The 15903-nt window shown below is 34.6% G+C and overlaps 1 protein-coding gene across 2 annotated transcripts; it reads right to left on the reverse strand.

The window, feature by feature from the left end:
* Window positions 1-827: 827 nt before the first annotated feature.
* On the reverse strand, window positions 828-15027 carry LOC109852698. Of its 2 annotated transcripts, none has more exons than XM_020424108.1 (4): window positions 14867-15027; window positions 13087-13222; window positions 2806-2985; window positions 828-1468 (listed from the first exon to the last, which is right to left on the reverse strand). In XM_020424108.1, exons 2-4 carry the CDS (start codon window positions 13220-13222, stop codon window positions 1086-1088), a joined length of 699 nt encoding a protein of 232 aa, XP_020279697.1. In that variant the 5' UTR covers window positions 14867-15027; the 3' UTR covers window positions 828-1085. The 2 variants fall into 2 exon arrangements, with proteins under 2 accessions (XP_020279697.1, XP_020279699.1); XM_020424110.1 differs by having other exon boundaries at window positions 14941-15004.
* Window positions 15028-15903: the final 876 nt, after the last annotated feature.

The raw sequence follows: 15903 nt of genomic DNA on the forward strand, positions 1-15903 counted from the left end.
ACGAGACACGTTCGTTTATATATATTGTTTGTATATATTGTTAACTGATAATCGATAAAAAAATCTAGCACTGTTTTATAATATCTATTTGTAAAAATAAACGCTTTCGTACAAGCGATATAAACATGTAAAGTCATTTTGTACGACATGACAAATTGCATGGTAAAGTTACAACTTGAATAATTCTACGATAACCGAATGATTCTAAAACTAAATTAACTCTTTTTTTGCCATTAATGTATCGGTTGTGTTTTTTTCTGTGAAACGAAATTAAAATGTTATTTTTGTTTCATCTTAAAAATACTCTTGGAGAAATGCAGAAATAACAATGCTGAGAATAATTAAATTTTTGACGTTGATTTAGTAAACTAGCATCTTGAATGTGTTTTGTTAAAAATAATCTCGGCAATAAAAAGAGTTAATTGCTTTATAATGAGGAATTTTGTAAAGTTGTTGCGCAAAATTTATTAACTCTACACTCTCTTTCGAAAATCTTTCAGTATCTCCAAGACGTTCTTTCTACGTTTGCAATAAAGTCAGAAATAAAATATTTGAACTATTAGTAATGAGATTGCTCATTTTATATTTTTCACAAATCGCAGATTTTGTTTTACCTTTTTTATATAAACTGCCGTAAATAATCCTTTCCGGTGATCACAGTAAAATTTTTTTCGTGGAACAAGACACAAACCTACTAATATATTTCTTATGTAAAATAACACAATGTTATATATTAAAATTACATAAAATTTACTTTTAACATATTAAAAGGATGTTTTTTTGTATATATGTATATATATATTATAATTTATACACTTAGAGTTTTTTCTCTTTAATATAATTATTTGAGAATTAATCTTTTTTGTTAATATCTAATAAGATTGTAAAAAAAAATTAATCTCCATGATCACCCGAGAATTAAAGACGGCGCAATCGCCACATGTGGAAATCCCGCAATCTTTATTTGGCACGTGTCTCGCCGGCCTCGCGACGGGAAGTATAAAAGGAAAGTGAGTGTAGTGATGTGACGTTGATGGACGATCGCGATCATCACGTAGGTGGTCGTCGGCTTGACCGCGATGATTTTACAGACGGATGCCGCGGTTGGTGCTGGCCACGTAGTTGAGCAGCTCCTCGGAGTCCTCGCAGACGAACGGCTTCTCGTGGTAGCACGCGACATCGTGCCAGGCGATGCCGTCATTGTAAACGTTGTTCAGGACAGACAGGCAGGACTCGTTGGTGCCGTTGATGTCATACTCGGCATTGTCCGGCTGTCGTACCTTCTTGTGGCCAGTTTGCGACCACGGATTGAAGCCCCATCCGTTCGGCGCCTGATTGGTGGGTGCCATCTTCTCGCGATTGGCCGACCAGAACCAGCCGTAGAGAGATTTGGGTTCGAGGTCACGTCGATTTTCACAGCCCTTGAAGTCGCAGAGACGTCCGGATGTCCAGATGTATGGAACGTCGTCTGTACATAAAAAGCAAATTTTATATACGTAAAATAGATCCGCTTGTCAAGGTGAAAGCATAAAATTAATCTAATAAAAATTCAAAAAACTTAAATCTAAAAACTAAAAAAATAAAAAACCATTTTTTGTATTGAATAAAAAAACGATGATTAAAGAAATTATCTTATATCCCATATTTTGTTGTGTGCAAAATTATTATCAGACTGCGGATACACGAAGTGTTCAAGGCGTGCGATTGGAACAAGAAGACGGGTTTCGCACTTCTTAAGCGAAATCAACTCAGCACCATCTCACTTTCGCCGGCCTGCAAAAAGTTTCATGCAACGCGCGATGCTGTTATATAAAAAGATGAGACTCTCTAGCCTCAACCTACTTCAAGACCCCCGCATTACCTTGAAAACTGTCGTTATTACCCACCGACTTCTCGCCGTATCTATGTGATGTCGTGATGAGTATCGCTCGTGATGAGCGGTATCACCACAATTGTGTGATAATTGCGGTTAAAACAACAACAGCGAAATCAGAAGAGATTTCAACAATTTAAATTAATTCATGGTTACTTATTTATATTCATGGAATAAATCATGGAATAATTCATGAAATTATTATTCCATGAAAAATCAATCTGTGATTCGCGCATCCACGATGGGAATTCAATTTTTTCTCGAGTAGCGTAATTTAATTTTTAATTAATAAATTGTAACACACACCATTGATTGGACTAATCATTTCTATTTTTTCAGATATTAGAACTATATTGTAACTGTATCGTAAATTATTTTACTAAATTTATTTCAGATTGTTTAAATGTTTTTTCTAGCCGAAACTTTCTTTTCAATTTTTAGTGACAGTTTACTGTTTGTTATCATATAACGGCTCTCAAATGTATTTTATTCTGATGCAATTAAACAAACGAGAGAATAACAAGAAAGCTGCAGATGAGTTCTGTAAAAATCTCTTCTGTGTAAACTTTTCCGTCTCTGTTTCTCGAATGTGTTTAACCATATTGCATTGTAGCTAAAAGGTCGCAATGAAGAGGGAGAGAGAGAAAAGGGAGAAGGAAAGGGAGGATATTATCGTTAATCATCCGAATCGAAGAGTGATGTTCCACGTCATTTCGAAATGATTGCCGAATGATTATCTTTCGTGTGGATGAAAGTTGCCGCGATACATCGCGTCGATACTTTGCGCGACCTGTCATCGTCATCGTCATCGCGCTTTTTCTGTTGACTTAAGGATATTGTGAGGGTAAATAATTCGAGGTAATTAGAAGAAGATATGTCGCTGAAATTATTTGTTTTTTTTTTTAATTACTAGCAATAACGAAATAACTTACTCTGCTGAATGAGTCTGAAAATCATGTTATTTTCTTCTTGAGTTTCCATCGACACGAGATCCATGCAATATTCTCTGCAAATGTTCCTAGCGTCTAACCAGTCAACTTTTTGATTGGCATGATTTGGCACATGTCCACTGTAGAAATAGTTGTGTCCTCGGAAGTTGAATTGTTTTGGTCCTGCAAAACGTTTTTGAAAGAGAGTTTTTTTTAGAGATTTCCAATTTTACAAGCGGAAAGGTGTATTGGGAATATTTAAAATTATACATTTTAATTTTTTTTTGTTTTTTAACAAAGAGAGTACAAACATACGCGATCGCGCATATTCGAGAGCGGATAATAAAATAACTGAAGTGCACACGCATTACGTACAGCGTCTATACAGATACAAAAAGATATTAGCTTTTCTCATTGTCGTTATTATTCATATAGAGATGTCACTCGCGCGTTTTTTTGCGAATGAAATGATGTACAAATCGAGGCGTTTATGTTAAGCCTTTGCAATCACGCCTTTTTTTTTTAACAGGTACTTTTTCTGTTAACAGACGGTTAATTGACCCGTGAAACTGATAGTTCAGGGATCGAACAGCTGTTGCGGTGAAGTAATCCGTGGATCTATGATTCTCAAGAAGAAGAAAATATCTTAACTGAAACTCAGCGTCTTCATTGGATGTGATCGGGAGAAATCAAATTTACTCACTCGAAAAATTAATAATAAATTAATTGTCTCGTAGAAAAATATTTATATGCACGAGTTTGATCAGTATCTTTTCAATTTAAAAAAAAACTACCTAATTATGCTGTGTCGCTCGATGCTGTCATTTTTCTAACAGTTCTCAGTATTTCTCGCGTGATTCATCGAACACATTACTGGCTCTCTGTCATCTTCGTCGGAACTGCCGAAGCAAAAACACGCTCGTGCGTTTGTGTCTCACCGCGAACAAAAAATCTGTAATCAACGGCGGCGGCGGCGGCGGCGGCGGCGGCGGTGGCGACGGCGGCGGTGGTGGCGGTGGTGACGACGTCGACGGCGCGTCATTATCGTCCGTTTTAAATGTCAACGGTCTTACACTTTTTCTCAGTATTTATGCAGGTATGCCTCTCCCCGTCGACGATTTACGACGTGTGTCTCATTATAAGCGCCTAACGCCGCATTACGAAACGTATACGTGAGCGCACGTATCATCAGACTCCGCTGCACGTTACAAGAAGCATCTTCTTCCCTTTCTATCTCTCTTCTATATATGCACTGTGACATAACGTTTTATATTTTGCCGCGCGATCTCCTCGCCACGTTCCTTCGTTTTTTTTTTTTCTTTTTTTCTTATTTGTCTTTCCTCCGAACCGATTTATCGAGTTGCTTCGCGCTCCACGTAACATTGGTAACCCACATTTTGTGTCGTTATTACCTAACCGTGCGATATGTTAAAAACTCGATAATGAATATCCTCTCGCGAAATGTGTCTTAAATAACAGAGGATTTTTGGCTAAAATTTGGAAAAATATTTACTTTTTGAATCACAAAGAAAAAGATCAAACATTTTGATCAAATCAAGATATACAATAAAAATTTGTAACAAATTAACAAAGAATTGTGGCTCTTGAAGTCTTAAAACTAACAACGCGAAATTTAACTGGTCAACGAGAGCTTACGCTGGATTGTTCGTGCGAAATAAATAAATAAATAAAAATATATACATAAATATTTATATTTATTTATGTAAATTTTACACATGAAATTTGAACTGAATTTTTATTTCAAAACTTAGTAAAATCTTAGATAATTTACACACATATCATATGATTGCAATATTAAGTTCTTTTTAAAAAACTATACATAGTTCAAAATACTGTAAAATATAAGTTAAAAGGCGGGCAGATAGATAACATGTAACAACGTTTTTTTCTTTCATAGCGTTAATTCGTGTCGTAACGATAATATATGTAAACTGTGTAATTAATATTAATGCTATTTAAAATGGATTTTTGTGGTCAATGGTTTTTGATAATTCGTTGATGTCGAGTGATATTTATTGCACGATCTTATATATAGATTTGTGGCATGTAAATAACAGTCGTTAAATTTTGATACAGAAAAAAACTATCAGAAGAGCATCTGCGCTTTTTATGTTTTTTTATTGCTCACGCGTCCTTGCTCATACGTGTAAGTTTTCAGTCGCGATTGATAAATTTTACCTGATATTCGCGAGGAATTGAACACGCTAATGCCAAAGGTCAATAATGTCAGTGTGGATGCAATTTTAAAAGCAGCAGCCATCTTTTATACGTTTTACAGTATTGTAATTTAACAGGCAATACTGCTTGTGATGTCTATTTATGTAATAAAGTCAATAGAAAAAAATTGTAAATGACAAAAATGGCTCGTTTTTTTTTTTACGTCAATATATCGTATTGCCTGGAAAATACTTTTAATATTTTGCAATTCGGGTAAGTATTGGACTTTTATTCCTCTTGTAAGTGTTTTAGTATAAATTATTTTTTTAGACAATAATTCTCAAAATTAATAAAAAAATAAAAATTCGAAAGATCTTGAAATGTTTTGCTTTACAAGAGTAAGTAAATTTTAATTGAAATTTTCTTTCAGGATTTCTGCAAAGATGGGGTCGCAACTTAAACGCTCAATTCGAAACTCCGCCGTGGAAAGGTAAAGCGCACGATTGCATTGCGCGTGTCGAGGAAGAGAGAAGAACTGTCAAGAGTTTACGACATAGGACAAAGTCGTGATTCTCGTTGTCAGTATAAATTTAATGAAGACCTCGCAATGCTAGATAAGAATCATGTCTCTTAAGAGTCATTCGCGTCGGTTGTGGTGTTTAGTAAAAGAAACTTGGATTAAAACAAATATTTTGTTTACGAACGTAGCGAATTTCCGATTTCTTAATCTTTTATGGTTTTTTTTTAATGTCGAATGTGGCACATCATAATGAGCAATCATAAAGAGAGATTTGATGAAACAGTATGGAGAGACGAGCAAACTCGCTATTTCTGAGTAAACAGGAAGTTTCAAATCACTTGTTTGCGTTCACTGTACAAAATAACTAATACTTTGGCGATACAACAATTTAAAGAAATCAACGGCAAAAAAATGATCTGTGCTAAATTATGCGTCAAGAATTTTATCAGGTAGCTATAAATATCGCAGAGACGTCGTCGTATTAACGTTTGATTAACAGGTAAACGGTTGGCTATAAAAATTCTCGTAGAGAATTAACATTTATCTCTCATTCCGAGAAGTGTATTTATAAATAACAAAAACCTCCGGCGCAAAATTCTACTTCTTTCGTCACATACGCTTAAGAGGCTAATTTACACTTTTATTGATCTTGTAGTCACGTGAGATGATTTCAATTGAGATGTGTCTAATACAAAAAGAGAGAGAAGGAGAGAGAGAGAGAGAGAGAGAGAGCGAGAGAGATGAGGCAGAGCGTTACGTGGAATTGACGGAACTTGCATACCACATCGAGCGGAAATTGGCATGTAAATATTGCGAAACATATTACGCGCACAATTGCACCGATTATAATCGCACAGTTATTTTTTGTTCCGATTCCCGTCCAGATTGATAAGCGGTAGATATTGACTTGCGATACAAGTAAAACGTACATATTGGCATATATTTATATTTAAATCAATAAAAATTGTCTATAATTACATAAAGCTGTTACAAGGTATAAATAATTCGAAAAAAAGACAAGTATGATTTCTTTTATTTAAAAATTATTCACCGCGCGTTTTGCTTTTCGAAGAAAGCAAACTCAAAATCTGCGGTAAACGCGAGAAAAAAGATCATCGATCAGACTAAGCGTAAAATGCGCTTTTTATACGTAAAAAAGAAAGTTTATTTTGGCAATTGATATTTTCACACTTACAGAAATCAAATATTAATTGAAAAATTGATTTAAAGAGCCTAGAGATAGGCGTGAGAAACTTGTAGAATGAAAATTTATATTCACGTATGAATTAGGACGTTTCGATTAATATGTTGTATTTAAATCATCTTCAGCCAAAACTGAAAAATATATCATCTGTTCATGTATTTGCTAGTAAATAAAACGCGCTGCACATACCGTCAACAAAATAAAATTATAAACTTTTTTACAAACCTCAAGTAAAAATCAAAAGAATTCGCGACTGTGCAATGTGTCAATTTTCTCGAAAAGTCAAACGGCAAAAACTAGAAATTGATATAGAGAATTTTTTTTTAAAAAAAGTTTTTTAAAAAACTCACATAAATCAATATAGATTAGATATTGTCAAAAGATGAGAAGTTTATAGTCAAATTGCGTCAAAACTTTAAAGTAAGAAAAGTCAAAAATATGATCAATAAATTAAATAAGTGAATAAATTAAATAAATTGAAAATTTGAATTAAATTAAATCAAATATTAAGATTCACGCTATATATTTAGTGCGAGTGTCATTGTGCATAATATTCCTACGTACATTTACATACAATTTACACACTATAACATATATTGGAAGAACGGTACACAGAGGATGACCGTTCGTGATTATATCATCATTAAATGCAGCAAGAGACTTCTCTTTCCACGTGAAACACGTTTGCGTGCAATAATAACGGCGCATCCGCATGCACCAAACAAAAGGAAAAAGAAAACGTTTGCCTTCTATAATCACGATTTATGATCGTTGTATCACCGTTTGTTTAAACCTTTGTACGATTCTCGACGGAAGCTTCACGCGCGTTTGTGTTAAGGAACTCGTAACGATATGATCGCTTCAACTGTGCGAGTTGTGCTATTGTTCAAAATAATAGCACAGTGACTACACGCGCAAACGTTGATAACAGTTCAGTGAACCAACGGAATATTTTTGAATTGGGTGAAACGCAATAAAAAATAGTTTTTATCAATAAAAAATAAAAACATTAAATATTCTTTTCTTACAACAATATTGATTTGCGCGTGTAATATTTTTTCTAAATTGTTGCTCACATATAAATGCTAAAAATAGATAATATAAATTGTTTAAGTAATTAATATAATAATTAACAATTTTTTTATTTATTGAACATGAAAAAAAAACTGTTTAAATTGTCAGAGTCATTTGTCATCCAGCAGTTTGTAACAACTATATCAATTTCTATGAAAGAATGTATTTTTCTCGGTCACACATTCCATCTGCTTGGAGAGAAAGTTGATTTTGTTAATAACGCAACGGTGCGCTATCGATGTGTTTTTGACAGCACGATTCATTTCCGACACTTATCATCAAATCGTGTGAGCTAATCTCAAGAGACGAATCAAAACGTCTTTGGACAGACAAGTATCTGTGTGTAAGTGTGTGTATGTTTGTGTGTGAATATACTAAAAACCATTTTTTTTTTCAAGATAGAGACAAGCGCTTTGCTTAATAAGCATAAGATAATGAGCGTGTACATTAATGAGCGAGCTTCTCCTGTAATACGAATGTCGGTTGTTACAATCGCAACCGATCTCTGTTAATTGTCACGCAAACGGACACCGATGCATAGCTTGTTCTCCGCGTGTGAAACTCGAGCCGTGAGAGTCTCTTGAAAACGATGCGTCAGCTTCAGTGAGATGTATCGTATGAAAAAATGTTTAAACGCGTTTGAAAATATGATTTTTACGTCAATAACCTTTTGCGTTTTTTTTTTAAAGAAAATAACAAGAGATATTATATATGTAACGATCAAACGTAATAATATAATCATATATATATATATATATATATATATATATATATATATATATATATATATATATAAATTTTCAGGATTTTGCTTTCGCAAATTTGTTCTTTTTTTCCGTCGCTTCGGACGTTGTTTTTTTTTTTATTCACGACTTACCGTCGACCTACTGATCTCATTTGAAAACGAAAAACCTTTGATTGTCGTCGACACTCACACCGAGCCAGATTTAATTTTTGATCGATTTTATTTAATTTGATCGATTAGAATTTTTCATTCGTCGCTTCTTTTATCAACGTTAACAACATTAACAACGTTACAAGAAACGACCAATTCAAAATATACAAACTCGATCGAATTAAATATTGCTCGACGAGTGACGACAACAATCAATTTCTTCGTTTTCAAATGGGATCAGTGGGTCGACCGTAAGTCGTGAATAAACAACGTTCGAAGTGACGGAAAAAAAAAGAAACTCTCGTGGCTCTTTGCACGAGCTGTCAGGCGCGAAGGTGAAACTTTTTCTTTTTACGCGACAGGTCAATCGGTCTCGGTTCAACTCTTCTCGCAACGGGAATAGTTGTTTTTCTTGTGCTCTTCTCTTTTCAGGTTTGCTACAAAACAAAGAGAATATTCACTATTTGGACATGACAGATAGTTTTTGGCCAAAAATTACAGCAGGAGTTGTGTTACTCTTTTGAAATTTTATATATATTTTAATTTTACAATAAGTACATATCTTCTCTAATAGTTTAATTTTATTTAGTTCAAGTTAATTTTATTTAGTTCAAGTTTTTTTTAGAGTTAATTTCATGTTTGTAGAGTTAAGATCATGTTTGTTTTTGATTAAAGAATTTTTATAAACGTATTTTTTTTATATTAAATAAGTCTTCCGAACATAAATGATACTTCACAATGTAAGAAAATGTAATAACTTTTAGAAATATTGTGTTTGTTTAAAATAACGCGCAAAGTGTTCGTAAATATCACGTGTTTTTTTTTTTTTTTTTAAATAAAAGCTCTCTTGTACACGTGTACCAGCATGATAGTAACAACCTACATTATAAAGTAGAATATTTTTCTTTGTTAGTAAGCAAAATATTAGCTGTGTGACAACTAGCTCCGATTTGCTCTAGAATACGCAGAGTAACTTCGAGATTTAAGCTGCGCCGGATTTTACACCGCATAGATCAGAAAAAATAGAAGAAGTGAACTTTTGTCTCCGCTAATTGTTGATTTAGTCTTACAAGACATAAAGAGCGAGGCTCTGCATTTGATTGGGATACAATTACCTTTTTGGTGCAGGACACTGATTGCACATGACAGTATAACGTTATAAAAATACTTTTTACGAACAACACATCTGCTTCTTATACATGTGCGTAAGCGGACAACATATCGGAGGGATGTGTATATTCTTGAAAAGCGCGTCGTTGTTCGATTTCGCAAGCAAGTTCCTGACATTTTCGTGGCGATGTAGCGCCGGCCTTTTGTGAAGTTGTCAGTCAGTCAACCTCACACACACGACGAAGAGAGTAAGATATTGCAACAGCTGATCGGTCAGTCGCACTGTCAGAAGACGATTTGTTAGCAGCAGTCTTTTATTCGGCGTCGCATTCGTATTGCGCAAAAGCGATTAACAACAGTTATACCACAGCGAGTTAAGTTTAAGCGATTGTCTCCTCGAATCTTTTTCTCACTTGCGAAATTATGTCCAATGTTTCTATTTTATTCTATTTTATGAATTGGTTGTAAAACCCGTTGAAATCGAAGAAGTTCTCGTCTTGTTGCAAAACACAGTAATATCAAATAAATAAAAACAATTGATTGCGACGAGTAAGAAATGCAAACAGATTTCTAACACATGTATTTTACAATTCTTTGTACAACACAAAACACACGACACGTATCGACAATTAGATACGGAGGTGTGTTTTCACTTCACGTTCGGCTTGACAAGAAAATTCAAAAATTCTGCAAAATTACCGCGCCGTATATTTCTCCAAGCACCGACTGTAATTACGAGAGAGATGCGCGCGTGAGCAATGTAGTCAAGCGTGCGGTCGGCTTAATCACGTATCTTCACCGTAATAGTACCGTCGGACAACGGTTTAATAGGCCGCCGATGGCGTATTATATAATATCTACGACCGATACGTGTTCACATGTTACCCAATAAGCGTGTCATTACCGCTTGCTTTAAGTACAAGATGTATGCGCACGCATATTACGTATCTTATTGTATTATTAATGGCTTTACGTTAATTATGTTGATTCGCAAAAATCAATCACGGTGTTTCGTTGATTCTTTTATTTTAATTGGATCTTCCGCACTCCAAAATCTTCAAACAAATATAAATTAAAGTGTTTTTTTTTTTTTTTGATATTTTGACAATTTTAATATTGTAACAATTATAAAAAAAATTACAAAATTTAGATTGTTCTTTATCAGAATCTCTTAAGAGAGAAGTGTGTTAAAAATATTTCATGTATAACGTACATTCATACATACGATATTTGCGTGTAGAGCTGCTTCAAAGATTAAGCATTTAGCGCTTCTTTGCTGCACGCAACTGTGAATTTTTTCACATCATCTGTGCATTCTTCTGCGCTCGGACTGACAATACTTATTAGATAGTTTTTTTTTTCTCGAAGATCACGCTACATCTGATTACCATTGACTTGGTCACTAACACCATCTTATCCGCGCGACTGGGCATTCCAGGGAAGCGAGCATGCAATCATTAGGTTGTTAGGTGATTGTGGTCGTATCCGAACATCATTACGTTGCACCATTGCGGCAAAGCTGATTCACTCCCACGACCTACTCGCGCCTCTTACGTTGTTAAATACCGTGGAAATGCGACCATTTGAAAATTCCGTATCTCCTTGTGTCTCTCTCTCTCTCTCTCTCTCTCTCTCTTTCTCTCTCGATTGCGCTTCTCGATCGCGTTGTTCCGTACAAGTTCTCTTGCGCGGTTTCGTTTTCATATCAGTTCTGGAAGATCTTTTAACACGTTGCCCGCACACGTCTGTTATTGAATCTCATCATTTCACCCGGTAAATCTTGTTTGCCGTCTAAACGTTTCTCAGCGCGACAAGATAAACTTTCTCTTTCTTTAATATGTATTATTAAAGAAAGAGAAAGAAACAATTGTGTTTATATACGTAGGAAAAGACAGTAGGTTGCTGATTACAGCTGATTATTTCAAGGTCATCAGACTGTCTTTCTGATCGTCGTTTTGTTTTTGTTGTATCAATATAAATATAGTGTCTCAGCCCAGATCTCTCTTTCTCTCTCTCTCTCTCTCTTTCTTTTTGAACTGAACTAAGGTTAATGTTAAATCTCATTTGAAACCCCACACTAATATTATGATGATTCGGTGAGTATAAAACTGATATGGTAATAACTCACGCGAGAGTAGATAGATGTATATAACATTTTTTAAATAATCATTACAATGTCCTCGCTACATCATTAATAAAGATCTTGCTGAATTAATTATCGCGTATAACAATGTTGAGACATCGCGGAAATAATTAAATTGTCGACTGATTAAAGACGATATTAATTCAGTAGTGTTTAATATGTCAGCGTATTCTACAAGTGGTCGCTTAAAGCGCGATCAGGCTTGTCTCATTATTTGAGAAAATTGCCATTTAATTAAATGAAAAAAAAAAAAAAAAAAAAAAAAAAAAAGATTCTGGAGGTAATAACGTGGTTAGAAAATATTGTTTCATTATTTTATACATCACTTATTATTTAATAGAAAGGAAAAAAGAATTTTTTCTACATTTTACATAAATAACTTTGTAATAACTTTCAATGTATATGCGAATAGATGTTATACTAAACTAACGATGTTAAACTAACGAAGAGCGCGCGCGTATATGTAATTTATTTTAACTAACGAAAAGCCGCGTCGAAACAAAATTGACTCCGCTTTCGTAATAAATCGTTCGGAATCGTCGCCGAGGTATGACCAACTCTCGTTCATCGACTAACTCGACTCGAGAAAGTGTACGTCACACACAAGATAAAAAAAATATCATCCAGGAAAGTTTGCGACGTGATATTATCGGGGAAACCTGTTGGTGGTAACAAGTGGACGCGCATGCCGACACCACCGTCGTCTCTACTCACGGTAAACAAAAGTGAACACTCGGGGCATGTTCTTGCACAAGAATCGAGAGAGGCTCGTCTGCTTTTAAAAGCACATTTGTAGCTCGTGAAATTGCGCGGTCCCCTTCTTCAACACGTATTTAGCATTGTAACCTCGATTCCTTTAAGTCTCGACACGGCAGCGCGCCGCCGCCGTGCTGGGCCGCGCACGATCGTCCGCGAACGATCGACGACGATGAAAGTCCGCGGCGCACGTCGCGTTTCTTTTTCATTTTACGTGAATTTTATACTCAATGGATTATTGACCGGAGAAGAAGCTTCAGAACGTTTGAATCGATTTCTCACGAGCGAAATATTCCAACTTATTACGTTACGATTCGAAAATGTCCTCGTGAAGATCGGTAGCGCTTGAGATAATAAGCATCAATACTATAAAAAAAAAAATACTGCAAAAAAGAAATACTTACGATTTGCACACTTTTGTGATATCGGAAGAGACAGGAATCTTCCAGGTCGGTTACTGTGCGGCCGAGCTTCATTGATCGCCGGTTCGGCATTGACGAAAGCCGAGAAAAGCACTATGACCAGTGGTACCAGCAACATCTGTTTGTAAATTATTATTACTATTAGTATTATTTACTATTAAGAATCTTTTTATTACACAGCACGATAATGTGAACTATGATCCAACTATGTAGGTTTGGAGTAAATTTTGTAATCCTTAAGAAATGAAAATGTAAAAAAACGTATACAGTAAAAAATAAAATGTTAATTTTAATTTGAGTGGATTTCCTGGGACATGTAAAAATGAATTAAAATAACTCATTCGTCATGTGTGTTACTTATTGACAAACTAATAATATTAAGTTAATTGACACTTTATATTTATTTTTGTTATTTTTGACTTTAAGTGTACTGTAAAAATAAAATAACGTATAAAATAATTGAAAACTACATGGAAGAACAATTGTAATAACTCGTAAGAAATGTACTTGTTCTTTTTGAAATACATTTCTTACGAGTTATTGTAACTATCTTTTTCCATGTACTTTTCAATTATTTTATGTTACTTTATTTTATTTTATTTTTATACATTATTTAAAATCAAAATAAATGTAAAAGATAAAAAATAAACCAATGTAAAAAAAACCAATATATGATAATGTAAAAAATAAACCAATATAAATGTAAAGAGTCATTTATTTAACATTACTAGTTTGTTAATAAGTAACACATGACGAATAAGTTACTTTAATCTATTTTACATGTCCCAGGAGATCTACTCAAATTAAAATTTACATTTTATTTTTTATTGTGTACATTAAATGAGATCGGAGATGTTAATTTTTTAAGTGACAAAATATCAATCACATTATCATGTGTTTTTTTATAATGTCCGTGATCTAAAAATAAGAAGTTTCATAAATTGAAATAAACGTCTCGCTCGCGTTAAATACAATATTAAATAAGCGGCGAATTTAATAATATATCACATTCGAAATTTAATCTGTTATATAACACGAAATATAAATCGTCGGATGTGAAACATTAGAGAGCGGGATGAAGAAGTTACTTAAATATCAATTTGAAACATTTAGGCGTCGCGCAATTTCATTACGTCCCGAAACAGTCGGGAGTAGTCGGCGAGAGTATCGTGTGTAATAACGTTGATATATGTACAGGTACCGCGCGAGCGAGAGACTCATTCGACAGACACACAAACATTTCCTTTCCATCAGAAGTTTCTCTTAGGGAGTGGTGTCCCGTCTAATGAAGTCGCAAGATGACTTTTTTTTTTTTCACGTCGACGCCGATATTATCGTCGTTTATATTACGCGATTGACATCCAGGTGAAACTGGAAATTTCTCCGGCGTGTTGGAAAACAACAAATTATATATGTATAAGAAACACAAGAAGCATTGTTAATTTGCAATAGAATGTAATCAGTTGAATTTTAGAGAGTTAAGACAAATTTAAAAAAACAACTGCGAAGAAATGTTGACAGTTTTCGTCAAACAAATATAATTTTGTGTGTAATATATACTGTGCAGAAAAATGTTAGAAGAACCGAGAAAAAGAGATTTTTATTAATTAACGAGCGCAGAAGTTTCTATCAAGAATCAAAGTTTGCTCAGTTTAATTTTCAACGCCACAGAGAAGAAATCCTAATATTTTAATTGTCTTGCTCTTATCGTCACGAATAACTTTCCCCTTTGCTGTCCGCAGCATCGAAAATTTGAACTCACCGTAATTACTCTCGAGACAGAGAGCAGATCAAGTAGATTTTCAATCCTTGGATGACGAGAACTTCGACACTCACCTTGTGATCACTAGTCTCTTGAAAAAGATTACGAACGGACGTGGATAGCGCGGTTAAAGAAACGTGGCCACTGATAGGATATGAAGAGACAGGCACCTTCACCGTTGATTATATAGAAATGATCCCCACCAGAATGGTGGGACTCATCCCACCCGTTTGCTACGACGATCCAGCAAGAGACTCTTCTATAGATCAAGTCATAATTAGTTCAGATAATTAGGGGTTGGAGATTCCGCGGATCGATTCTCCCGTAATCTTGAGGTAATGTCTCTCTCTCTCTCTCTTTCTTTCTCTCTCTCTCTTTATCCTCGCAGTCAGTGAGGAATTGACTTCGCGCTTTTTCCTTTTTTCTTGCGTGCCAAATCCGGTCTGCTTCCAGGAATTATTTAAAAGGATAGAGAGAGATTGCAATCGATAATTGATTGATATGATAATGTAAGTGACTTACGCAATCATTGAGATAGACTTCAAAGTGCTATTTATTTTGTTTAGTTTTAATTGATAAGAGAGCTGATATATTATGTTTATTTATTTTAAGATATGTTTTTTCTCTCTCTCTCTCTCTCTCTCTCTCTCTCTCTCTCTCTCTCTCTCTCTCTCTCTCTCTCTGTCTATCTTTCTTTTTGTTTATTAACAGCGTCTCGTTAATCGATGTTCGGCCTAGAAAGCATTTTTGTCTGAACATTCGAAATGATTATTGTTGCAATAAAAATTCAGAAAAAAATACATGTCGCATCGATCGCAGTAGACAACGGCAGATAAAAACTTTCCTTTTCTTTGAGCCTTAACTCAAGCTTGATGAATAGTCGGCTGGGTGTGCTCACATCTCTTCATATGTTAATGCAGATTCTCTCTCTGTTTTTCACGTATAATGAGATAAATTCTTGCTTTTTTTGAGCAACGACACAAAGAAATGATATAATGAATATGATGAAGTCTTATTAATAGCGCGCGCGCACACAA

This window comes from Pseudomyrmex gracilis, unplaced genomic scaffold, assembly GCF_002006095.1.
Source record: "Pseudomyrmex gracilis isolate BER0280 unplaced genomic scaffold, ASM200609v1 scaffold_33, whole genome shotgun sequence".
In the NCBI taxonomy this organism is placed as follows: domain Eukaryota; kingdom Metazoa; phylum Arthropoda; class Insecta; order Hymenoptera; family Formicidae; genus Pseudomyrmex; species Pseudomyrmex gracilis.